At 43.1% G+C, this 27,169-nt stretch overlaps 1 protein-coding gene across 1 annotated transcript in view; it reads left to right on the top strand.

Annotated features, from left to right (window-relative positions):
* Positions 1–27,169, top strand: part of LOC124742401 (sodium- and chloride-dependent glycine transporter 1-like) — a 152,666-nt gene that overhangs the window by 37,122 nt on the left and 88,375 nt on the right. The window contains exon 6 of the mRNA XM_047248803.1: positions 18,260–18,440. Coding sequence (XP_047104759.1) covers positions 18,260–18,440 — 181 coding nt within the window. The remainder of the gene's footprint in view (positions 1–18,259; positions 18,441–27,169) is intronic.

The following is a 27,169-nucleotide window of genomic DNA, read 5'->3' as shown; positions in this document are numbered from 1 at the left end:
AGTTACTGATGGGTACGTGAAAGTTGTCTCCCGATCTGATAAATCCTGTATCTGAATGTTGTAGAGATACCACCTCCCCCTCCCCCCCCCCCCCTCTCCCCCAAACAGTCACTCCCTTCATTCTGCGCAAGGATAACTGATTGCGAAACAAACTATTTGGCCCTGTTTCTAATGACGATTCATAGGTTGGTCCGTTCACTAATTAAAAATATATTGAATAATTCCGCCCAAAAACGTTATTAAGTGCAGGGTATTCTATTGTGGGTTTATAATTACTGAAATGGGAGCGGGATGTACGATCATAATCAGGTAAAAAGAAGAAATAAATCCAGTCTTCAGATATTATAACAATAGGTGACTATTCAAATACTTGACAAATACAACAATTTCCACGAATAATTAGTTGGCAAAGTTGAAGTGGGCTGACTATCCAAACACATTAGCTAACTTGTGGTACACTACTCGAGTAACATAAATCTTATGTAGAATCCTGTTATGGGCTCTGTGCAGATAGGTGAGGTGCTGGGGACGGGGGAGGTTGCCGGAGCTGCCAAATTAGCAAATACCGCGCTCGTTTCGTCTGGAGTCAGCTGCACTGCATTTAGGAGTGCTGACCACCCTGAAAAGCTGCAGTTGTGGACAATGTTCTTATAAGCCGCGAAATTAAACCCGAGTTACACTGACCGGTGGTGCGGATAAACTCTGTCCGGGCTACCGACACAGTGATTCGTCCACTTCACGTCTTCTCTCTTCAGCAGTCCAGAATGGAGTCCCAAAAAAATTCCGTTCTCTACCAAAACTCCCAAAAAATTAAGAAGCGCTGACCCCACCAAGTCGCATGGCTGCCAATAGCAGCTCGTCGCAGACCATAGTGCAAGTCACAAGTGTACTAATCGCCTCAAACAACCCCACCAAAACTCTACGAAAAATCTTATTCCAATTGAAAGGCTTGCTCCCAGAAACTAACGGCGCAATGTTATACAGCAAGCGCCACCAACTCCATACCAGTCAGCGTGATCTTTTAAAGTGCATGCGGGAAGACCTCGACGGGGGAAGAGTAACCGAAATAGAAAATACTGTGCCTACGTGAGGCGCCAGTCACCGAGCCACGATTCTGCGCTACTGGCCATCAAAATTGCAACACCAAGAAGAAATGCAGATGATAAACAAGTATTCATTGGACAGATATATTATACGAGAACTGACATGTGATTACATTTTCACGCAATTTGGGTGCATAGATCCTGAGAAATCAGTACCTAGAACAAGCACCTCTTGCCGTAATAACGGCCTTGATACGCCTGGGAATTGAATCAAACACAGCTTACAGGTACAGCTGCCCATGCAGCTTGAAAACGATACCACGGTTCATCAAGAGTAGTGACTGTCGTATTGTGATGAGCCAGTTGCTCGGCCACCATTGACCAGACGTTTTCAATTTGTGAGAGACCTGGAGAATAAGCTGGCCAGGCAGCAGTCGAACATTTTCTGTATCCAGAAAGGCCCGTACAGGATCTGCAACACGCGGTCGTGCATTATCCTGCTCAAATGTAGGGTTTCGCAGGGATCGAATGAAGGGTCGTAACACATCTGAAATGTAACGTCCACTGTTCAAAGTGCCGTCAGTGCGAACAAGAGGAGACCGAGACGTGTAACCAATGGCACCCCATACCATCACGCCGGATGATACGCCAGTATGGTGATGACGAATACACGCTTCCAATGTGCGTTGACCGCGATGTCACCAAACACGGATGCGACCATCACGATGCTGTAAACGGAACCTGGATTCATCCGAAAATATGACGTTTTGCTGTTCGTGCACCCAGGCTCGTCGTTGAGTACACCATCGCAGGCGCTCCTGTCTGTGATGCAGCGTCAAGGGTAACTGCGCAGCCGTGGTCTCCGAGCAGATACTCCATGCTGCTGCAAACGTCGTCGAAATGTTCGTGCAGATGGTTGGTGTCTTGAAAACGTTCCCATCTGTTGACTCAGGGATCGAGACGTGGCTGCACGATCCGTTACAGCCATGCGGATTAGATGCGTGTCATCTCGACTGCTAGTAATACGAGGCCGTTGGGATCCAGCACGGCGTTCAGTATTACCCTCTGAACCCATCGATTCCATAGTTTGCTAAGTCATTGGATCTCGACCAACGCGAGCAGCAATGTCGCGATACGATAAACCGCAATCGCGATAGGCTACAATCCGACCATTATCAAAGTCTGAAACGCGATGATACGCATTTCTCCTCCTTACACGAGGCATGACAACAATGTTTCATCAGGCAATGCTGGTCAACTGCTGTTTGTGTATGAGAAATCGGTTGGAAACTTTCCTCATGTCAGCACGTTGTAGGTGTCGCCACCGGCGCCAACCTTGTGTGAATGCTCTGGAAGCTAATCATTTGCATATCACAGCATCTTCTTCCTGTCGGTAAAATTTAGTGTCTGTAGCACGTCATCTTCGTGGTGTAGCAATTTTAATGGCCAGTAGTGTGAGAACGCAACGATACAAAGTCGACCACCCTGGTCCAGGCTTCACGGCACAACGCTGGTAGATTCCATGCATTCCTCACTGCCTTTCCTCTGGCCGAGAGGAAGCCGAGGGCGCCTTTGAGAGAGAGCATTCACGACTACCGCCATTGTCACACTAGCCCCACTTCCCTGGAACCAGGCGGACGCGGCCGCACACAACTCTCCCAAGCACCTCTCTCACACAGAATGTCCACCAACAAATCTTGGAAAACGGAGCAAATCGAGTAAGACTCATCACCTGATTTAATTCGAGCAAGGATTAATGGAAGCCCTTGATATCCGATTACCTTCCTGTTGTCATCCTCCGGAGGAGCAATTAAAGAAAAGTAAATGAAAGAGGACTAGAGTGTTTGTCGTCTCTCAAATGAACAAGAACGTGATGTGATTTGTATTTATGGAATATTCGGAAATAGGCAGAACTTCTGTAGTACAACGATAACCATTAGGGAATCCTGAACATACGTTTAAGTAATGCAAATACATGACCAAGACATTCAAACCTTCTAATACAGTCCGAAAGTGAAATGTGTCCTCTCTTATAGACAAAATGCGTGCCTAAAATAAATTAAAAAGCAGTGCCCTCATCAGGCAAGATAATGCTCACTACCTTTTTGAACTCAGAGGTCCGTCACTCATCGAATTCCGCGAACTCAGAAAAACCATTAACAGTGACGTGTACTCTGAGACATTCTGTACGCTATGCAAGTCTATCAAGATCAATTGGTCTGAGCTGCTCATGGAGGGAGTGAGTCTGCTCCACGATAACGCGCGTCCTCATATCTCCAAAGTCATACAAATTGTCATGGTCAAATTCAAGTCGGAGCAGCTTGAGCAGCCGACATACAGCCCGGGAATGTTACCCTGCGACTTCCATTTATTCCACTAAAAAATCATCTCAAAGGGAGGGCACTTCAACTCCGACGATGAACTGAAGGACACAGTAGGGGACTGGCTCCTATCACTGCCACAGGAATTCTGGGAATAGGGAATCCTTCGGGTCATGAAACAGTGCGTTAGTTTAGCTCATGCCACTGGCGATTACTTCTCAAAAAAGACATCACTTATATCTATAGTGTTTGTTTCTTATCTTTTCTTATGAGCACTCCTCACGCTTGCTGTAACGTGTATGCAAAGAGATAAGCACATTGTCTGCCGTCGGCAGTTTATTAGAATAATGATTCCAATGAAGGTAGCATGTATTCAGTGAACTAGGACTAATAATAACACCTTCAGAGTGTCTTTAAATGTCTTTACCCAAATGCAAGTGGTTTCGGTGCTGCACTGCGTCGTCATCTGGCCCAATGTACATCAATATCAAAGTAGCATTTGTCATCCAAGGTTAAAATAAATGCTATCAAATGCTCTCTCCTTAATAAACAGAACGACAACTCAAATCACTTAAGCAATCACATTAAGAATTAGACAAGGGAAACCGTACATAAATCGTAATTTATTCTGTCCAGTAATAAAATCAACAATAAACTTTAAAAGAGCAACAAAGCAGATCTGTTGCTTAATAGAAGTAGCTATTCATAGAGGAAATATACCTTAGAGAATATACATTAACACTAATTGTGAATTCAAAATGTCTACAGAAAGAGACTGCTGCTCAGTGAAAGTATCAAATCGTATATACTAAGTACACCAATCAATCAGTACAAACACGTACAATGTATCTAATCATTGATATTTGCCTGTAGCAGTTAATCCAAAAATGTATTGAATGTCTACGAAGTTCCACTATATGTGCCTAATATAGTCGAATATAAAATGTGACAAGGTGATTCTTAAATAACATGCGTAAAAATACAAGTGGCGATCAGAAAGTTTCTGTTTGAGGGAATTGGTGCAGCGTACATGCAACCCAGCGCGTCTCCGATGCAGGTGTATAAATCTCTCATGTAGGCAAGGCGGTAGATGCCACGTTTTCCGCCTCGCTTTCCGCATCCGCTTACCTTCCCCCACAAGGATCTTTTATCAAATCAGTAAATTCCCATCTTTCCTTACTCACATTGAATACCTCCGAATAACCTACAATATATGTTAAACTATTGTGTTCCCTCTCCTTTCCAATCATAGTATGCTGCTAGGCCTCTACCTACATATCTCACCAACCGTTCACCTGCACGTTCTCCACGGCCTCTTCCAAGAAAATTTCAGGCGTCTCCCTTTCCCAGACCACGAACTCTGCCCCGACATATACTCTTCCTTCCAATTCTGACCCTCTCCCCCACTCTATCCACCCCACCTCCTTTTCGCCTTCTCTCTTGCCCTTCCCCCCCACCCCCCTTTTATTATCAGATCTTTTGATCAGAATATCAGCTATCCCTCTCTCCTTGTACCCGCAGCCACCGCTGTCTCGTCACCATCTCTTACCAGTCCTCATCCCTCATCATCACCACTATCCTATCTTCCTCTGTAACCACCCTTCTTTTCGTCTACAATCTACCATCCAAGGGCAGTTCCTTCTCCAGTTTTAGTGAAAATGCATGGTGCTCCGTTATTAATGTTCAGTGTTTCTTCTGTCGTGTTCAGTGATTTTCGAGTTCTTTTTCCAAGTATTTAGTGTTCTTCAAATGTTTCTTAAGTGTTTTTAAATGTGCTGTCTGCCCACATTTTTATCGCTGTCTTTAAACAATTCATGTAGACAGCGTTATATTATTTACATTCTTTCAGTAACATCACCTTTTAAAATAATTTTAAATTAATAGCACATACATCTCCTTGGTTTTTCCTTCTTTATTTTAGCATATAAGTTAGAGACAAGTTTCACTGGCTGAAGAGCCGGTTGTTTGTACCGCTGCCAGCCGTCTCCCTCCCCACTCCCACATGAGGTAAGGGGGGGGGGGTTGAAATATCAAGGGGTTAGAGTGACCTTCGAACGGAAACTTTTTCAAAGGTCCGTAGTATTGTGTTTGTGTTGGGGTTATATATGTTTACGATTGTTGTGTTTTTCCTACCACTTACCAAGCTCATTTATCTATAAACTATTCATCTGCGTACAACCGATGTGTAAGAGTAAAAAAATTTAAAGATTTTAGAACGACAATTCACTGAAGAAGAAATACCACGTTACGTTCAATTATGACCAGAAGAGTCACATGTGAGATGTTATTTACAAACAGCCGAACATTTGCTCGAAACATCTTAAATGATTCAGTATTTGCTGAATAATATTTTCCTAAGTAGAAGTTTCTCTGTTGTTGTGTGTTCTTTCCTTTTTCATCATTGTAGTGCAAATGTGGTGTTCCAATGGAATGAAGACAAACTGCTAGAAACAATAAATACGTGGTAGTATCTATCGAATTAGTTGGAATGACCGCATGAAACAAACAGTAGGAAAGTAGATGCCAGACAGAGATTTAAACGAAGAATTTTAGGGAAATGTAATTCATCCACTAAAGAAGTGGCTTACAAAGCGCTTGTTCGACCGATTCTTGAGTATTGTTCACCAATCTGGGACCCTTAGCAAGTAGGACTGACAGAAGAGACAGAGAAAATGCAACGAAGAGTGGCGAGTGTTAGATTACATAGATGCTCAACAAACTACGCTACGCTACAAGAGAGGTGGTGTGCATCACGGAGAGGTTTACTACTGAGATTTCTAGAGAGCACATTTCTGGAAGAATCGGATAAAACACTACTTCCACCAAGCTACGTTTTCGCGGAATGACGACGACGAGAAAATTCGAGAAATTAGAGCTCTTAAGAACCTTACCGACTGTCTTTCTTCCCATACACCACTCGCGAATGGAACAAGTATGGGAGCTGTTCAATTGGTGGTACCAAATTCCCTTCGCCACGCACCAGATGGTTTTCGGAGTATTGATGTAGGTATAGATTAAAATTCAGGACTTATCGCGGGAAAGCTCTGGATAGTTTGATAACTGTGGATTTTTATATTGTATTCTAGACAGTGAAGATAAGCAAAACTTACATATCAGATCTTGATGTTGCCCTTGCCTAGTGTGCATACTGTTTCTTTCCGCTTTTTGTCGAGTGGTATTTCATTTATGACTCTCGTGAATCTGCTGGTCATATTTGTATCTTACGGTGCGTTATTTCTTCACTGAGTTTATAACAACGCTTGTAGATTTTATGTTTTGTCATCTTTTCTTGCGAATAGAAGGGCACGCCTATAACGCTGCATGAACTCGCTGCACTCTTGAATGGTTTCTGTAGCATCTAGCTACACATTCGCAAAAAACAACAAATTTCCACTTTGAGAACACTTCAGATTTCATATGTATTTTCTCTCCAACATAATCGCATGTAAACCTGTAGGATAATCCTTTGGCTATCATACTATAATCGCAACCTCTCGGGTCAGGAGGCCAGTGGGCATCAAGGTTTTGCAGGTATGGCAGTGACGTTACAAGCTCTGAGGGTTGGGGAGTGTTTCCGCCTTACGATCGAAGGTGTCAGCGAAACAGCGGTATAAAATTTCAGTAACGTGATTGTCACAATTAATATTGTCCTCTCCAGCGTTCAGAGAATGAACCGAGCTGCTCGTTCAGGTGTCGGCGAGGAATGCTAGACACAGCAACCCAGCAGCTCACGTAGATTGCGGCTGGTTAGGCACATTGCTTGACAGCGGTGTGGCGCGGGATGCAGCAGCGGGGGCGAGCAAGGCGACCGGCAGACGCGGCTCTGTGAATGGGTCGGGCCTCAGCGCTCTTGAAGATGAACGCATGCTTAGACCTGCACCCACGGTATCTCCCGGATGTCGGTTGTTATGAAGGTAAAAGCTCAGGGCTCCCTCAGCAAATGCAGCATAGAGCCATGAAGGCCCACCCAGCCAGCAAAACACGGCAGCTTGCAATCAGGTGGTTTGCCCCTGGACCAGAGGAAGGGCTAGTAGGTCTGCATCTTGTATCAGTCATCACTGTGATCCGTCAATAGCAGCAGCGTGGACCGATGAAGTCCAACCGCAGCCGGCAGGCTACAGTCTCGTAGTCTTCACACAGCAAGCAGCACATCACGGTTCGCCAGTAGAGTTAACCTGTAACTAACGAGACTGTAATTCCGTCGGGATCGGTGATGCAGGCGGGATGACCTGACACTGAGTATGAGATGTCTGAAGCAGGATTATTTAAATCCAGACATCGCATCTTTGTTGCAGGTTAGGCGGTCATTTTCCCGCACTTAACCAGAAATATCAGCAGTTCTGTTCGCATCATGGTGTCTCAATTACGGTCGGTTTTCCCTGCTTATGCATTTCACATCAGTGCTGAGTTCACCTGTGACCTAGGGCCGCAGGCACGGTAGCTCGGCGTATTCGATCAGAGGGCTATCTGCCCTCTCTAATAAAAAAAGTGGCTGAGTGAAGCGTTTAGCGATGAACTGGGAGAGATGTCATGTGATGTCCGCCAGAACAGGCGATGAGAAATCTCACCGGCCTGACTTCGCTGTTTCGCTACTGAATCTAGCTCTTTCCAACATATTACATTAGTATTCCCTCACGAATACTCAGATTTTTACAGAAATATTTAGATAGATAACATTAACATAAAATGTTCGATTGCTTATCACGATTTTTACAAATATCCTGCACAAATTGTCTCCCCATCGTCGTACTGAAATAATCATTAATAACGTTATAGTACACAGTGACAAGACACTATGAAAATGCAAATGTCGTTCGAACAGAGGTTGAGCACCTGTGAAGATTCATCAACCATCAGATTATTTTAAATTTTCGAATATTCCATAGATCATAATTTTGACTTTTCACTGCGATGTGAGAGGAATCAGCTTTACAAGTATCGTAATCTTTCATAGTGAGAAATAAGGCAACATGCTGACCATTTAACTGATTGTCTTAAGCTGTTTTTTTTTCGCTTACCATAACACATTGATTTATATTTATGTTCAGTTTCTCTCTCTCCCCCTCCCCCCCCCCCCCCCCCCCCCACACACACACACTTTTATTATTAAAAATTCAGAAATTCTCCAATCGCGCAGAAGGAATTGTGAAACAGATGTTTGGGGCTAATTTTACTATCTATTAAACTATCCACATCACTTAACTATAAGACAGAGGCTCTTACAGCCCAACGCCTCACTCTTGTCAGTTCTACACCAAGGCTGAGTATAGGATAGTGTAAATCAATTGTCCTAAAATTATGAATTTTACTCTTATTTCAACTCAAATAAATGACCTTCGTGGATGTCAGAATGAAACATCTCCTTATTTTATAATCATTGCAGGTCCCTTTGATAGCTGTGAACACCCAGTCTTGGAATGGTTTGTCCACTATAAGTTGTGTCTCACTACTATATGTCCAGATGTAACACATATCGATTGTAAACTTTTTAAGAGAGACCAGAAACTTAATTTTAGAAAATTTATTCACTTTATCAAAAGCTTTCCACAATATTTTTACTGTTCTTTTTCTTTCTCTCGCTGCTTCTGCATTTGACGTCTTCAGCTGCTTTAAGTTAACTAATTCTGTGACTGAAGTGACAACTTATACTATTTTTTCAATATACTCGTTACACGATATTTTAGGCTTATTTTTATTTCAAATGTGCATAGATTCGTTGTTGAAGAGTGTTGCTATCAGGAAAACGACAGTTGGTTGTAACAAAGATCTTAACAAAAAGATATGGTATAGGCCTACTTTGAGCAAAGATGCAATTTGTTCTTTCTTACATGTATTAAAGTCGATATAAGGGCAAATATTTTAATCAGAATGGCGACAACATGAGAGCACAAAATAAAATAAATAAATTACCAGAAGAACAAATTTCAAGTGATCTGATGTCTTATTTCTACTCGTATATTAACGTATAATACAGTCAGTTTACAGCAAGTATTGTAATCAAGATTGGCATTAACATGAATGCCCAGGAATCAGTACCACAGAGTTATTGTATTTGCAATGAGATACAGCTGTTTGTATGACTAGGACCTTTATATTGAAATTTAAATTTTAAATAATAACAAATCTTCAAATGAACTGTTGGCATATTTCTGTTGTTACTTTAACATGATCTGGAATATTATTAGTAAGAGTAGATTCTGTTTATTTTAGCTAAAGGTAATATGTATAAAGTTATAGTGTTTGTAATGGACTAAAGCTGTTTGTATGACCGTATAGCTTATATTGAAAAACCAAGAACAAAAGTTCAAGTCAACTGTTGACTTATTTTTGTTCTTACATTAATGTGATCTGGAATATTGGTAAAGGTAGCTTCTGTTTGTTCCAGCTAGAAGTAATATGCATGAAAGTACTGATTTATGTTAACTGTAGAGGACTTTACCATTTAGAAATATAGATGGGTTTTATTCTGTGATAGGGTATTTATATTGACACCAGTGTAGTTAGAATGTAAGGATGGGGATAAGGGGGTTAGGGAGGTGGGGGTGGGGGATGTGGAGGCAGTGTAGGGTTGGTTGAGGGGTTACTTGTTTTGAACTAGTAAATCTTCAAAGTTCTGAAGAAAAAATTTGTTTCTTAGTTTAGTTTGGTCATTGAGTAGGTAATCAGATACTGTATTTGTGTAGATAAATATTTCAATTTCTTCAAGAAGTTCAAGTATCGTGCCTTTGTTGGCAAAATGGAGTATTTGGAGATTTTGTTCTATGTTGTTTGCAGGATGATTGTGCTGGGCAAGATGTGAGGCAAAGCTGAATTTATTCAGGTTGTGAAGACAGAGTGCATCTATGTGTTCTTTAAATCTTGTTGTGAAGCTTCTACCTGTTTGTCCAATGTAGAAGCTTGGACATGAGTTGAAAATGTGCTTGTATACATCTGACTTTTGATACTCTTATATAGTGGTTTTGGTGCTGTGAATGATTTTATTTTGTATTTTGTTGTTGGTGATGAAGCTTATTTTTATGTTGTATGTCATGAAGAGGGTGGAAATTTGGTGAGAAATCTTCTCTAGGAAAGGCAGGCTTATAAATGTGGTCTTCTTGTCTATGGGTGGTTGTTCAGCAGTTGGTTGATTTACTTTTGCTCTATGGATTAGTTTATTATTACAGGGTTGTAACCATTGCTGGAGGCAATTGATTTAATAATTTCTTTTCTTTTTGCCTTTCACTTATGTCCATTGAGATTTTGAGCAAGTGATTAACCATTTTATGTTGGTCTGGATGGCAAGAAGATTTGTGTGTAGTAATATTGGTGGTTGCTGCTTTCTGAAAATTTTAAATTTTTGTTTTTGATTTTTATTTGAAATTTTTAAATAAAGATAGTTAGTGCCATCTGGTGTTTCATGTTCTACTGTGAATTGAATTTTGTTGTGTAATTTATTAAGCTCTTTGGCTAGACTTTGTATTTCTTCTGTTGCTCAATTGCACAGAATGAGAGTGTCATCAACATAGCGTTTGTAGTAAAGCAGCTTATCTTTTAGTTGCGTTAGGGATCTAAGAATGTTGTTTTCAAGATTATTAACATATATGTCTGCTAGTAAGCCAGCAAGCCATTGCCAACCCATATTCCTGAATGTAAAACTTGTTGTTGAACAGGATGTAATTGCCAGTCTGATTAAAATATTTGCCCTTATATCTACCTTAATACATGTAAAAAAAGAATAAATTACATCTCTGTTCAAAGTAGGCCTATGCCATATCTTTTTGTCATGATTTTTGTTACAAGCAACAGTGGAATAGCACATGCTGGATGCTGGCAAAGTTTCGCTGTCAGAGTGTAAATTAATATACAGTGTGGTCCACTGATCGTGACTGGGCCAAATATCTCACGAAATAAGCGTCAAACGAAAAAACTACAAAGACGAAACTTGTCTAGCTTGAAGCGGGAACCCAGATGGCGCTACGGTTGGTTCGCTAGAGGGCGCTGCCATAAGTCAAATGAATATGAACTGCGTTTTTTAGAATAGGAACCCCCATTTTTATTACCTATTCGTGTAGTACGTAATGAAATATGAATGTTTTAGTTGGACCACTTTTTCGCTTTGTGATAGATGGCGCTGTAATAGTCACAAGCATATGGCTCACAATTTTAGACGAACAGTTGGTAACAGGTTGTTGTTGTTGTGGTCTTCAGTTCTGAGACTGGTTTGATGCAGCTCTCCATGCTACTCTATCCTGTGCAAGCCTCTTCATCTCCCAGTACTTACTGCGGCCTAAATCCTTCTGAATCTGCTTAGTGTATTCATCTCTTGGCCTCCCTCTACGATTTTTACCCTCCAAGCTGCCCTCCAGTAGTAAATTGGTGATCCCTTGATGCCTCAGAACATGTCCTACCAACCGATCCCTTCTTCTGGTCAAGTTGTGCCACAAACTCCTCTTCTCCCCAATTCTATTCAATTCCTCCTCATTAGTTATGTGATCTACCCATCTAATCTTCAGCATTCTTCTGTAGCACCACATTTTGGAAGCTTCTATTCTCTTCTTGTCTAAACTATTTATCGTCCATGTTTCACTTCCATACATGGCTACACTCCATCCAAATACTTTCAGAAACGACTTCCTGACATTTAAATCAATACTCGATGTTAACAAATTTCTCTTCTTCAGAAACGCTTTCCTTGCCATTGCCAGTCTACATTTTATATCCTCTCTATTTCGACGATCATCAGTTATTTTGCTCCCCAAAGAGCAAAACTCCTTTACTACTTTAAGTGTCTCATTTCCTAATCTAATTCCCGCAGCATAACCGACGTAATTTGACTACGTTCCATTATCCTCGTTTTGCTTTTGTTGATGTTAATCTTATATCCTCCTTTCAGGACACTGTCCATTCCGTTCAACTGCTCTTCCAACCGCTTTGCTGTCTCTGACACAATTACAATGTCATCGGCGAACCTCGAAGTTTTTATTTGTTCTCCATGGATTTTAATACCTACTCCGAACTTTTCTTTCGTTTCCTTTACTGCTTGCTCAATATACAGATTGAATAGCATCATGGAGAGGCTACAACCCTTTCTCACTCCCTTCCCAACCACTGCTTCCCTTTCATGTCCCTCGACTCTTATAACTGCCATCTGGTTTCTGTACAAATTGTAAATAGCCTTTCGCTCCCTATATTTTACCCCTGCCACCTTCAGAATTTGAAAGAGAGAATTCCAGTCAACATTGTCAAAAGCTAGAAACGTAGGTTTGCCTTTCCTTAATCTGTTTTCTAAGATAAATCGTAGGGTCAGTATTGCCTCACGTGTTCCAAAATTTCTACGGAATCCAAACTGATCGCCCCGAGGTCGGCTTCCACCAGTTTCTCCGTTCGTCTGTAAAGAACTCGCGTTAGTATTTTGCAGCCATGAGTTATTAAACTGATAGTTCGGTAATTTTCACATCTGTCAACACCTGCTTTCTTTGGGATTGGAATTTTTATATTCTCCTGAAGTCTGAGGGAATTTCGCCATTCTCATACGTCTTGCTCACCAGATGGTAGAGTTTTGTCAGGACTGGCTCTCCCAAGGCTGTCAGTAGCTCTAATGGAATGTTGTCTACTCCCGGGGCCTTGTTTCGATTTAGGTCTTTCAGTGCTCTGTCAAACTCTTCACGCAGTATCGTATCTCCCATTTCATCTTCATCTACCTCCTCTTCCATTTCCCTAAAATTGTCCTCAAGAACATCGCCCCTATATAGACCCTCTATATACTCCTTCCACCTTTCTGCTTTCCCTTCTTTGCTTAGAACTGGGTTTCCATCTGAGCTCTTGATATTAATGCAAGTGGTTCTCTTTTCTCCAAAGGTCTCTTTAATTTTCCTGTAGGCAGTAGCTATCTTACCCCTCATGAGATAAGCCTCTACATCCTTACATTTGTCCTCTAGCCATCCCTGCTTAGCCATTTTGAACTTCCTGTCGAGCTCATTTTTGAGAAGTTTGTATTCCTTTTTGCCTGCTTCACTTGCTGCATTTTTGTATTTTCTCCTTTCATCAATTAAATTCAGTATCTCTTCTATTACCCAAGGATTTCTACTAGCGCTCGTCTTTTTACCTACTTGATCCTCTGCTGCCATCACTATTTCATTCCTCAATGCTATCCATTCTTCTTCTACTGTATTTCTTTCCCCCATTCCTGTCAATTGTTCCCTTATGCTCTCCCTGAAACTCTGTACAGCCTCTGGTTCTTTCAGTTTATCCAGGTCCCATCTCCTTAAATTCCCACCTTTTTGCATTTTCTTCAGTTTTAATCTACAGTTCATAACCAATAGATTGTGGTCAGAGTCCACATCTGCCCCTGGAAATGTCTTACAATTTAAAATCTGGTTCCTAAATCTCTGTCTTACCATTATATAATCTACATGAAACCTTTTACTATCTCCAGGGTTCTTCCACGTATACAACCTTCTTTCATGACTCTTGAAACAAGTGTTAGCTATGATTAAGATGTGCTCTGTGCAAAATTCTACCAGGCGGCTTCCTCTTTCATTTCTTAGCCCTAATCCATATTCACCTACTACGTTTGCTTCTCTTCCTTTTCCTACTGTCGAATTCCAGTCACCCACGACTATTCAATTTTCATCGCCCTTCTCTACCTGAATAATTTCTTTTATCTCATCATACATTTCATCAATTTCTTCATCATCTGCAGAGCTAGTTAGCATATAAACATGTACTACTGTAGTAGGTGTGGGCTTCGTGTCTATCTTGGCCACAATAATGCGTTCACTATGCTGTTTGTAGTAGCTTACTCGAATTCATATTTTTTTATTCATTATTAAACCTACTCCTGCATTACCCCTATTTGATTTTGTTTTTATAACCCTGTATTCACCTGACCAAAATCTTGTTCCTCTTGCCACCGAACTTCACTAATTCCCACTATATCTAACTTTAACCTATCCATTTCCCTTTTTATATTTTATAACCTACCTGCACGGTTAAGGGATCTGTCATTCCACGCTCCGATCCGTAGAATGCCAGTTTTCTTTCTCCTGATAACGATGTCCTCTTGAGTAGTCCCCGCCCGGAGATCCGAATGGGGGACTGTGTTACCTCCGGAATATTTTACCCAAGTGGACGCCATCATCATTTAATCATAGAGTATAGCTGCATGCCCTCGGGAAAATTACGGCTGTAGTTTCCCCTTGCTTTCAGCCGTTCGCAGCCAAAACAGCAAGGCCATTTTGGTTAGTGTTACAGGGCCAGATCAGTCAACTACTGAAAAAGCTGCTGCCCCTCTTCAGGAACCACACGGTTGTCAGGCCTCTTAACAGATACCCCTCCGTTTCGGTTGCACCTACGGTACGGCTATCTGTATCGTTGAGGCACGCAAGCCTCCCTACCAACGGCAAGGTCCATAGTTCATGGGGGGGGGGGGGGGGGAGGAGGTGGTAACAGGTAGGTTTTTTAAATTAAAATACAGAACGTAGCTACGTTTGAACATTTTATTTCGGTTGTTTCAATGTGATACATGTGCCTTCGTGAATTTATCATTTCTGAGAACACGTGCTGTGACAGCGTGATTACCTGTAAATACCACATTAATGCAATAAATACTCAAAATGATGTCCGTCAACGTCAATGCATTTGGCAATGTAACGACATTCCTCTCAACAGCGAGTAGTTCGCCTTCCGTAATGTTCGCACATGCATTGACAATGCGCTGACGCATGTTGTTAGGCGTTGTCGGTGCATCACGATAGCAAACATCCTTCAACTTTCCCCACAGAAAGAAATCCGGGGACGTCAGATCCGGTGAACCTGCGGGCCATGGTATGGTGCTTCGACGACCAATTCACCTGTCATGAAATATGCTATTCAATACCGTTTCAACCGCACGCGAGCTAAGTGCCAGACATCCATCATGTTGGAAGTACATGGCCATTCTGTAATGCGGTGAAAAATCTTGTAGTAACATCGGTAGAACATTACGTAGGGCCCGCCAGACTGGCCGAGCGGTTCTAGGCGCTACAGTCTGGAACCGCGCGACCGCTACGGTTGCAGGTTCGAATTCTGTCTCGGGCATGGGTGTGTGTGATGTCCTTAGGTTAGTTAGGTTTAAGTTCTAGGGGACTGATGACCTCAATAGTTAAGGCCCATAGTGCTCAGAGCCATTTGAACCATTACGTAGGAAATCAGTATACATTGCACCATTTAGATTGCCATCGATAAAATGGGGTCCAATTATCCTCCCATAATGCCGCACCATACATTAACCCCCCAAGGTTCCACTTGTTGCAACCATCTTGGATTTTCCGTTGCCCAATAGTGCATATTATGACGGTTTAAGTTACCGCTGTTGGTGAATGACGCTTCGTCCCTAAATAGAACGCGCGCAAAAAATCTGTCATCGTCCCGTAATTTCTCTTGTGCCCAGTGGGAGAACTGTAAACGACGTTCAAAGTCGTCGCCGAACAATTCCTGGTGCATAGAATTATGGTACGGGTGCAGTCGATGTTGATGTGGCATATTCAAAACCGACGTTTTTGAGATTCCCGATTCTCGCTCAATTTGCCTGCTACTGATGTGCGGATTAGCCGCGACAGCAGCTGAAACACTTACTTGGGCATCATCATTTGTTGCAGGTCGTGGTTGACGTTTCGCATGTGGCTGAAAACTTCCTGTTTCCTTAAATAACGTAACTATTCGGTGAACGGTCCGGACACTTGGATGATGTCATCCAGGATACCGAGCAGCATACGTAGTACACGCCCGTTGGGCATTTTGATCACAATAGCCATACATCAACACGATATCGACCTTTTACGCAATTGGTAAACGCTCCATTTTAACACGGGTAATGTATCATGAAGCAAATACCGTCCGCATTGGCGGAATGTTACGTGATACCACGTACTTCAACGTTTGTGACTATTACAGCGCCATCTATCACAAAGCGAAAAAAGTGGTCCAACTAAAACATTCATATTTCTTTACGTACTACATGAATATGTAATAAAAAATGGGGGTTCCTATTTAAGAAAACGCAGTTTATAACCGTTTGACCTATGGCAGCGCCATCTAGCGGGCCAACCATAACGCCATCTGGTTTCCCCTTCAAGCTAGACGAGTTTCGTTCTTTGCAATTTTTTCGTTTGATGCTTATTTCGTGAGATATTTGGCCCGGTCACTATCAATGGACCACCCTGTATATTGTGTAAAAAGTGTGTGAAGTGATACACCAACTAGCCATCAAAATGGAGGCAGACAGATGGACACTAAGGAAAAAACTGCCCACACTGTCGCAGTAAGTAAAAAACTAAATTTACATCCATATCGACAGATAAGAAATAGTCATGTCGACACATTAAAGAGTGTTCCACCTTCTTGTCACAGAGCCAGCACCCAGCATTATGACTGGCAGATCATGATGTAACTTCCATAAACCATCTGAAAATGAACCTGAAAATGTTCGAAAACCGGTTCATGGAATAAAACATAATTATTCAAAAATGTGGCGGGTTGCAGTTTTATGTAACTTATTTACATTCAGTTAACAGTCACGGGTTCTAAAATATTCGTATTGCATAAGCATAATAACGTTTTCGTTATTTCCAAGATCGGGCGGGGTTTTCGTCTGGAGAACGCCAAAAGAAGCTTACAATCCTGATAGCTTGATTCCAACAGTTAAGCATGAAGGCGGAAGTGTGATGGTGTGGACACCCGTATCATGGTATTCTGCTGGTCTCATCATTACTTTCAGAGCTCGTGTTACAGCCAACGATTATGTGAGCATTTTAGGTGATCAGGTGCACCCCATGATTCAAATGTTGTTCCCTAAGAATGATGCCATAATTCAGGACGATAATGCACCAATTCACACAGCCACGACATTACAATCGTTGTATGAGGAGTATGGCCAGCACAGTTGCTTCTGGGTAGTATTGAAGCATAGACTATGGAGCAGATTTCCACCTCCCTTGTCGGTACAGGAGTTGGAAGAGTTTCTGATCGAAGAGTGGCATAACATTCCACTGGAGACTATACAATCATTATATGCCAGTATTCCAAGAAGAATCGCAGCTATATTACGCGAAAAATGGGGGTCCATCCCCTTTTTAATAAATCATTCCCAAGTATGTACATGGTTTCACATTATTTTGCCTATCCCCAGTATCTGGCTCTGGGAGAACATGTGTGGGACCAACTCGTAAGTGAGTTCTGTCCTACTGCCTGCATCCGGGATATCAAGGACCAGTTACAATATCCGTGGGCCAGCTTGCCTAAGGATGCGATTCAGCGGTCTTGTAACACCCTTCCCCACCGAATCCGTGTACGCATCCCATCCAGAAAATACGGGATGAAACGTCATACTCATAAATGGGCACTTTGTAAATTGTTTTGATTTTGTTATCTCTAAAATAACATCACACTCCCACTCAACCAGCGAAGTTTCATTTAAGTCATTTCTCTGCTTACTCCTCTCCTTCAGTGTGCTTCACCTTTTGTGTCAGGCAGTGCGTATTTGAACCAGTCTGTGTAATTTCCTTTCCTGATTCATTGTAGGTGGTCAGGCATGTAAGTGTTTTGCGTCCTGTCGACAACGAAGGCATTATTGCTGGAGCACAAGTTAGACTGGGGAAGGATAGTGAACGAAATCGAATGTGTTCCTTTCGAAAGAATCGCCCCAGAATTTACCTTAAGCGATTAAAAGCAACGACAGTGAGCCGAGAATCAGTATAGCCGACCTTCTGAAAGCGAGTTAATCCTCTTTTGGTTCTAAATTTCTCACTATCCCGATGAAGGATGTTAATGTAATACGCTACTATATTGCAAACATTATTGCTGAAGCAGAGGTATGAGTCATTTGAAGTGTGAGACAGCTAGTCGTGGGAGAGAGTAACTGCATCACGTGACTAACAGCGGCGACGCTGGAGGGCGCGCTGGACGGCGTACTGTTCTACGTGACGCCGCAGTGGGCGGCGCTGGGCGACGCCTCCGTATGGGGCGACGCCGCCTCGCAGACCTTCTACGCCCTCAGCATCGGCTGCGCGTCGCTCATCACGCTCTCCAGCTACAGCTACTTCGGCAACAACTGCCACAGGTATTTTTATAATATTTTGAAAATGGTTGCACTTCAGCAACGGTAACAGAATAGCAGATGAATACGACAGCCAGCCAGTTGCAATAAATGGTGGTATTCAGTTATCCTTTACCATGGCATCAACGGATGCCCGTCTTCTTCAGAAGGACAGGAAGAAAATTTCACATTAGTATGTGACTTTACTACCCTTTACTAACTGACTCTTTGCTAATGTGAAGTTCGTTTCTTGTAGTTTTGAAGAAGATGGGTTTAAATCCGTTGAAACCACGGTAAAGGTTAGTTGAATACTACCATTTATTGCAACTGGTTAGTTTCTTATTCACCTGTTATGCCACAGGTATGGCCTGCGCATTGCCTGCTCTATCACTAATGTCCTACACTACTGTTTGTGAAAATTGCAACACCAAGAAGGAATATTAAAAAGGGAAATACTTCCTAATATTCTGAAAAATTATGTTTATTTGTTCACGAACTGGCTTCTCAGGCAAACGTAGATACAAGCGATGTGCGACTTACTCAGGTGTTGTTTGTACAGAAGAAACAAAAATGACAAACTTTTTACATAGGAAAACTTTACAATAATTCCATCAACTAAAATGGGGTTCCGCGCGGAATGGCCCCACGGTCTTGGGCACCATGTCAAGGATTGCGGCGCCTTTCCCGCCGGAGGTTCGAGTCCTCCCTCAGGCGTGTGTGTGTGTGTGTGTGTGTGTGTGTGTGTGTGTGTGTGTGTCTGTCTGTCTGTCTGTCTCTCTGTGTGTGTGTGTGTTGTTCTTAGCATAAATCAGTTTAAGTTACAGTCAATTCTTCTGGGTTCGAGGCTGCATTGTCAACTATAAAATTCCGACGTTTCGGCGACTGTTGCAAGACGCCTTCGTCGGGGTGTACTGCTAACTGCTGAGTGAGCACTTGCTTGGTTACTTATATACTCTGGAGGAGTGCTGTCATTGGATATGAGGAGAAAGGTATCAGGTTTTCTTTTATTGGTCTTCCTCCGTCGGGCAGGTATTAAGCCGATTTTTCGTAGCAACAACAAATTAAAAGACGTTCCGGACTCGACGAAGGATACAATTGACAAGTTTCACGCAACCGGAGTTTATGAAACCGGGTGCGAATGTGGACTGGTGTGTGTAGGTGAGACTGTGCGTCCAATAAGCACAAGGTTAACTGAACACTAGAGATATATCCATTTCAAACAATATAACAAATCAGCGGTGGCAGAACACCAAGAACAGTGTAGGATGAAGATGAATTTCGAGAGGCCCGCTTACTGGCGAAACAGCCGTTTAGTTTGAGGAGGAAGATTAGAGAGGCTGTAGAAATAGCCAAGCGACACGACAACATGAGTGGAGAAGACAGGTACTGAACCGAGCGAGGTGGCGCTGTGGTAGCACACTGGACTCGCATTCGGGAGGACGACGGTTCAATCCCGCGTCCGGCCATCCTGATTTAGGTTTTCCGTGATTTCCCTAAATCACTCCAGGCAAATGCTGGGATGGTTCCCTTGAAAGGGCACGGCCGACTTCCTTCCCCATCCTTTCCTAATCCGATGAGACCGATGACCTCGCTGTTTGGTCTCTTCCCCCAAACAACCCAACCCAACAGGTACCGACTTCCAGCGTCTTGGCTGCCAGCAGTGACAGCTTTGCAGAAGGACAGCTCTCGCAGCCCAACAGGCGCGCGGTAGGCCACGGCAGCAGAGGGTACACAGAATGCTGATACTTCCTATTCGATAGTAGGCAGTTAGTAAACAACGCTACGCTGCAGTCGCCACTCAGTTTCCCATTCGCCGATTTCCTCCAATGGCAAGCAATAAAGGAAACTCCAATGGAATACGCCTATTTCCGCCAATGACAACACTCAATGCAAAGACCAATAAAAGAACACCTAATACCCTTTCTCCTCACCCTCATGTCCAATGACAGCACTCCTCCATAGTATATAAGTAACCATACAAGTGCTCCCTCAGTAACTAGCAGTACACCCTGAGGAAGGGGTCTTGCAACAGTCGGCGAAACGTCCAAATTTTATAGGTGACAATGCGGCCTCAAACCCATAAGAATTTTATTGACTGTGACAACGGCCGCGGAAGACTATGTTTACAGTTTACATAGTTTATGTTAGTTTAAGTAATGTGTAAGTCTAGGCATCGATGACCTCAGCAGTTTGGTCCCTTAGGAATTCAAACACACATTTTTAAAATTGGGTGTAAACAAAGTTTTTATGTGGAGATAAATTTAATAAATAATGAGAAATATGATGAATTTGCCGGCCGGTGTGGCCGAGTGGTTCTAGGCGCTTCAGTCTGGAACCACGCAACAGCTACGGTCGCAGGTTCGAGTTCTGCCTCGGGCATGGATGTGTGCGATGTCCTTAGGTTAGATAGGTTTCAGTAGTTGTAAGTTCTAGGGGACTGATGACCTCAGATGTTAAGTGCTCAGAGCCATTTGAACCATTTTTTGTGATGAATTTCCTTTTGTAACTTGGTATTTGCAGCGAAAACTTAATTTAACTAAGGGGAGAAGGGAAACTGAGTCTGCTCATTTAATACTAGTCTGGCATTCTGTGTCATGTATTTCTTGATTTCCAGTAGGGTCATCTTTCTGCTTTTCTGGTCAAAATCTAAAACTTCACATTCTACATCATATGCATGGCTTTGTGATAAAAGATGATCAGCAGAGGTCGCATCTTTCTTCCTCAATTTCCAGCTTTTCTAATGTTCCCGTAGCTTAATTGCCACAGCTCCGCCCGACGAACCAATATACACTTTTTCACACTGCTTGCAAGTGATTTTATATACAACACTCTGTGGCAAGGACTGTAGTTTTTTTACTATTGAAAATATTTTTGATACTTTATTGATATTAAAAAATTCAGGTCCGTAATTGCGAGACTGCACTTTTTTCACAAGATTGTCTGAAATGTTGCCAATATGCGGAATTTTACACCAGGATTTGAAACTACTGAGTGACTCCTATTGGCCAGCGACAGAAGAGGTGTAATTTTATCAATTTTCTTTCTTTGCACAGTATTATCAAGCAGGGCAGAGCTGTAGCCATTACTGGAGGAGTTTTGCTTGGTGTCTGGTAGTTCTGTTTGAGAAACTGTTTCGGATAATGGAACAGATATGAAACGATGCACCACTGAATAGAAAACAGCATGTTTGCTTGTGTGGATGCTGGGAGCTTGCAGGGATTACCTTATCAATAGCTATATTTTTTCTGTAAATGCTAAGTACGTGTTTTCTTGTAGTTATATCTGTATTATGGTCCAAGAAATTTATAGAAGAGCTGCATTTTAAACTGAATTTTCTTATGTTGTGAGTTACTCTGGTGTTACCAATTCACAAACACAGTGCATCATCGACATATTTGAACCAGGCAGAGCTGGGGAAATTAGGCTACGTAAACGTTAGAGAAGCAATGGATTGAGGAAGAAGAATCGAATTTGTAATTTATGGTCAGTGAGCAAAAGCGCAGCACAGTTGCGTGACTGGCGCAAACGCATTGTTTTGTGGCGGTGTTCGTAGCGACAAACACTTGGCTGTGGAAATGGCTTAAGAAGTCACCGCCACACTTTTAATAGCGGGCCGACCGGTCCGCTGGAACAGTGAACAGAAAGATGAAAGCCCAAACACTCAGATTAAATAAAAGTCGGTACTTATCTTTATTCACTAAGATACAGAAACAAGGTCGTGAACTCCGTGTCTACGGAAATCTGTCTAGTTCAAGTCGGAGCGGCTAGGTCAGCGTCGGCTGACGACAAACAACAACTCTGCTGCGATGAACACACAACTGACTAGCAAGTACACAATTCGGTGGCGAGTACACAACTGAGCGGCGAATGCAGAACTGTTCTAGCGCTCGCGACTCCAGCGCTTAAGAAGCCAGAAGCCAGCGGTGGCGCGCGCAGACTTGCGGCGATTTCCTGTATCGCTGGCGCTGCTTATGCGGACGGCGTCCGGACTTTGATGCTGCCAACCTTTTGGCAGCGGGCTCGGGTGGCATTACTGGCTAGGACATAACACATTGTCGTATCGTAACTACGTAGGCTTTCCCGGCGTAATAAGTCTTGAAAGTCTTTTCGGGTTTGCTGTCGGATCCTAAAATCAACTTGACTCGGTATTTCGGCGATCCAACTGTTCGCCATCTTCAGGAAATGCTGCTTCTGCTGATGAGTCCCGCTGAGAACTGACGCAAGATTGCAATTCGACGTCCTATATAGGCCACCGTTCAGTACACGGCGCATGCGCCGCCCATCACGTTTTCTGACTTCCAAAACAGGGAGGTGGCGCCGCCCTTAATGAAACACTGCTGGCAACGATATATCGCAATCAAGGCCGCACCGAAGAACGTTCAGTTTTGATGCGAGATAATACAGGATTCCACGTTTTGCTAAGAGGAAACCCATTGTCCCTGTTGATTAAATTATCAGTCAACCTAATTTCGATCGCCTCTTTATACACACTATTCCAAAAACCGGAAATGTTGGCAATTACAACAGTTTCCTCAAATTTCATTTTGTGTCTCTCATTCAGACAGTGTTCTGCTACGGCCGATTTTTCCGGCTGTTGTAGCCTCGTGTGACGGCGATGTTCCACACACCTGTCATTCACTGTGCGAATAGAACGGCCAACGTAAGCTTTCCCACATTGACACGGGATTTTGTACACCCCGGGTTTCCTAAGTCCCAAATCATCCTTCACAGAGCCGAGCAGAACCCTAATCTTAGAGGGTGGACGGAACACACTCTTAATGTTAAAACTCCTTAAAATTCGTCCAATCTTAAACGATAAGCCTCCAGCATAAGGAAGAAAGGCCACAGATCTATGTTCCTCTTCGGACACCTCCGGAGACGGTCCAAATTCCATAGCCCGACGAATCTGATTCTCGGTGTATCCATTTTCCTTAAAAACAGTCATCAAATGCTCAAGTTCTTGGGTTAAGCTGTCTGCGTCGGAAATGGCATATGCTCTCCGTACCAAAGTCCTAAGGACGCCACTACGTTGGTGTGGTGGATGACAACTCTTAGGGTGCAGATACAAATCTGTGTGTGTCGGCTTTCGGTGAACGCTGTGTCCCAAAGTTCCATCTGGTTTTTTATAAACCATTACGTCTAAAAATGGAAGCATCCCATCATTTTCAACCTCCGTAGTAAATTTGATACGGGGATGAAGACAGTTGAAGTGGTCCAAAAACCTGTTAAGAGCATCACGTCCATGCGGACATACGAAGAAGGTATCGTCCACGTATCTCCAGAAGCACGTTGGTTGCAAAGCCGAAGTCCTCAGTGCCATAGCCTCGAAGTCCTCCATAAATAAATTGGCGACTATGGCTGACAAAGGACTACCCATAGCCACTCCGTCATTCTGTTCAAAAATGTTACCGTTAAATAAAAAATACGTGGAGGTCAGCACATGACGACAAAGATTCACCCGCTCTTCATCCAGTTTTTCACTGATCAAACTAAGGGACTCTTCCAGAGGAACTCGTGTAAATAGGGATACCACATCGAAACTCACTAACAGATCTGAAGGACTCAACTTCAAAGATCCCAATCGTCGAATAAAATCCACCGAACTGGATATATGGTGTTCACATTTGCCAACAAATGGACTGAGAGCAGATGATAAGTACTTTGCCAGGTTATAGGTCGGTGCACCCAAATTACTAACAATAGGGCGTAGGGGAACCCCTTCCTTATGCAACTTAGGCAAACCATACAACTTAGGCGGAACGGCAGCACCAGGATGAAGTTTCTTACGTAAATCATCTCACAACGAACTCTTTTTCAGCAGTGAAAGTGTCTTACGTTTGATCCTTTCTGTGGGGTCATTAGATAGTCTTCTGTACGCCGGGTCGTTGAGAAGTAAATCCATTTTTAGGACATAATCACCCCGCGTCATTACAACCGTGGCATTCCCCTTGTCAGCTGGTAAAATTACTACTTTGTCATCATTCTTAAGGGAACGAATGGCTGCTCTCTCAGCGGAAGAGATGTTATCCCGCGGTGGTCGAGCCCGACGTAATGTGTGCGACACTTCTTGCCTTATTTCCTCTGCTTGATCCTCGGGTAGGCTGTGTACTGCTTGTTCTACAGAGCAAATGAACTCTGTGATAGGAAGTCTCTTGGGAGTGGGCGAAAAATTTAAACCATTCTCCAATATCGACACTGTGGGCCCATCCAACGCCTTGTTAGAGAGATTAATCACAGTACGCCAACGTTTATCCACTTCTGATGCTGTAGAACGAGAAAGAAGCCGTTCAAATGTCGAGGATTGTCTGGTAACGGCGCTCCTATGTGTCCAATCTGATAGCGCCCACGTGGATTCATCAACCCACTGCCAAACATCCCTTGAAAACTGCGATGACAAGTTCAAATGTAAATAAAGTAAATCTTTGGAAACAATATCCAGCTGTCTACGAGTAAAACGAATGCGTTCTCTTAAAAGTGCTTGGCTTGCACGTTCCTTAATCCTATTAGCTCTCTTACTGTTAATAAAATGAATAAATCTGGCGAAATTAGGAATAATACCTTCGTCATGGCATCTCAGCAAGAAGGCGAGTGTACTCAACAGCTTCCCTTTCTTCCTCCGAAGTTTATCTAACTTCTGTACAAGCTTCACCATCTTCTCCCCGTAGAGGTACTTGATGTAACTACGTAGGCTTTCCCGGCGTAATAAGTCTTGAAAGTCTTTTCGGGTTTGCTGCCGGATCCTAAAATCAACTTGACTCGATATTTCGGCGATCCAACTGTTCGCCATCTTCAGGAAATGCTGCTTCTGCTGATGAGTCCCGCTGAGAACTGACGCAAGATTGCAATTCGACGTCCTATATAGGCCACCGTTCAGTACACGGCGCATGCGCCGCCCATCACGGTTTCTGACTTCCAAAACAGGGAGGTGGCGCCGCCCTTAGTGAAACACTGCTGGCAACGATATATCGCAATCAAGGCCGCACCGAAGAACGTTCAGTTTTGATGCGAGATAATACAGGATTCCACGTTTTGCTAAGAGGAAACCCATTGTCCCTGTTGATTAAATTATCAGCCAACCTAATTTCGATCGCCTCTTTATACACACTATTCCAAAAACCGGAAATGTTGGCAATTACAACAGTTTCCTCAAATTTCATTTTGTGTCTCTCATTCAGACAGTGTTCTGCTACGGCCGATTTTTCCGGCTGTTGTAGCCTCGTGTGACGGCGATGTTCCACACACCTGTCATTCACTGTGCGAATAGAACGGCCAACGTAAGCTTTCCCACATTGACACGGGATTTTGTACACCCCGGGTTTCCTAAGTCCCAAATCATCCTTCACAGAGCCGAGCAGAGCCCTAATCTTAGAGGGTGGACGGAACACACTCTTAATGTTAAAACTCCTTAAAATTCGTCCAATCTTAAACGATAAGCCTCCAGCATAAGGAAGAAAGGCCACAGATCTATGTTCCTCTTCGGACACCTCCGGAGACGGTCCAAATTCCATAGCCCGACGAATGTGATTCTCGGTGTATCCATTTTCCTTAAAAATAGTCATGAAGAGCGGGTGAAGCTTTGTCGTCATGTGCTGACCTCCACGTATTTTTTATTTAACGGTAATATTTTTGAACAGAATGACGGAGTGGCTATGGGTAGTCCTTTGTCACCCATAGTCGCCAATTTATTTATGGAGGACTTCGAGGCTATGGCACTGAGGACTTCGGCTTTGCAACCAACGTGCTTCTGGAGATACGTGGACGATACCTTCTTCGTATGTCCGCATGGACGTGATGCTCTTAACAGGTTTTTGGACCACTTCAACTGTCTTCATCCCCGTATCAAATTTACTACGGAGGTTGAAAATGATGGGATGCTTCCATTTTTAGACGTAATGGTTTATAAAAAACCAGATGGAACTTTGGGACACAGCGTTCACCGAAAGCCGACACACACAGATTTGTATCTGCACCCTAAGAGTTGTCATCCACCACACCAACGTAGTGGCGTCCTTAGGACTTTGGTACGGAGAGCATATGCCATTTCCGACGCAGACAGCTTAACCCAAGAACTTGAGCATTTGATGACTGTTTTTAAGGAAAATGGATACACCGAGAATCAGATTCGTCGGGCTATGGAATTTGGACCGTCTCCGGAGGTGTCCGAAGAGGAACATAGATCTGTGGCCTTTCTTCCTTATGCTGGAGGCTTATCGTTTAAGATTGGACGAATTTTAAGGAGTTTTAACATTAAGAGTGTGTTCCGTCCACCCTCTAAGATTAGGGCTCTGCTCGGCTCTGTGAAGGATGATTTGGGACTTAGGAAACCCGGGGTGTACAAAATCCCGTGTCAATGTGGGAAAGCTTACGTTGGCCGTTCTATTCGCACAGTGAATGACAGGTGTGTGGAACATCGCCGTCACACGAGGCTACAACAGCCGGAAAAATCGGCCGTAGCAGAACACTGTCTGAATGAGAGACACAAAATGAAATTTGAGGAAACTGTTGTAATTGCCAACATTTCCGGTTTTTGGAATAGTGTGTATAAAGAGGCGATCGGAATTAGGTTGGCTGATAATTTAATCAACAGGGACAATGGGTTTCCTCTTAGCAAAACGTGGAATCCTGTATTATCTCGCATCAAAACTGAACGTTCTTCGGTGCGGCCTTGATTGCGATATATCGTTGCCAGCAGTGTTTCACTAAGGGCGGCGCCACCTCCCTGTTTTGGAAGTCAGAAACCGTGATGGGCGGCG

Source organism: Schistocerca piceifrons, chromosome 1, assembly GCF_021461385.2.
Source record: "Schistocerca piceifrons isolate TAMUIC-IGC-003096 chromosome 1, iqSchPice1.1, whole genome shotgun sequence".
Taxonomy (NCBI): Eukaryota; Metazoa; Arthropoda; class Insecta; order Orthoptera; family Acrididae; genus Schistocerca; species Schistocerca piceifrons.
The sequence above is the reverse complement of the archived record's forward strand: the minus strand, read 5'-3'. Positions and strand labels throughout refer to the sequence as shown.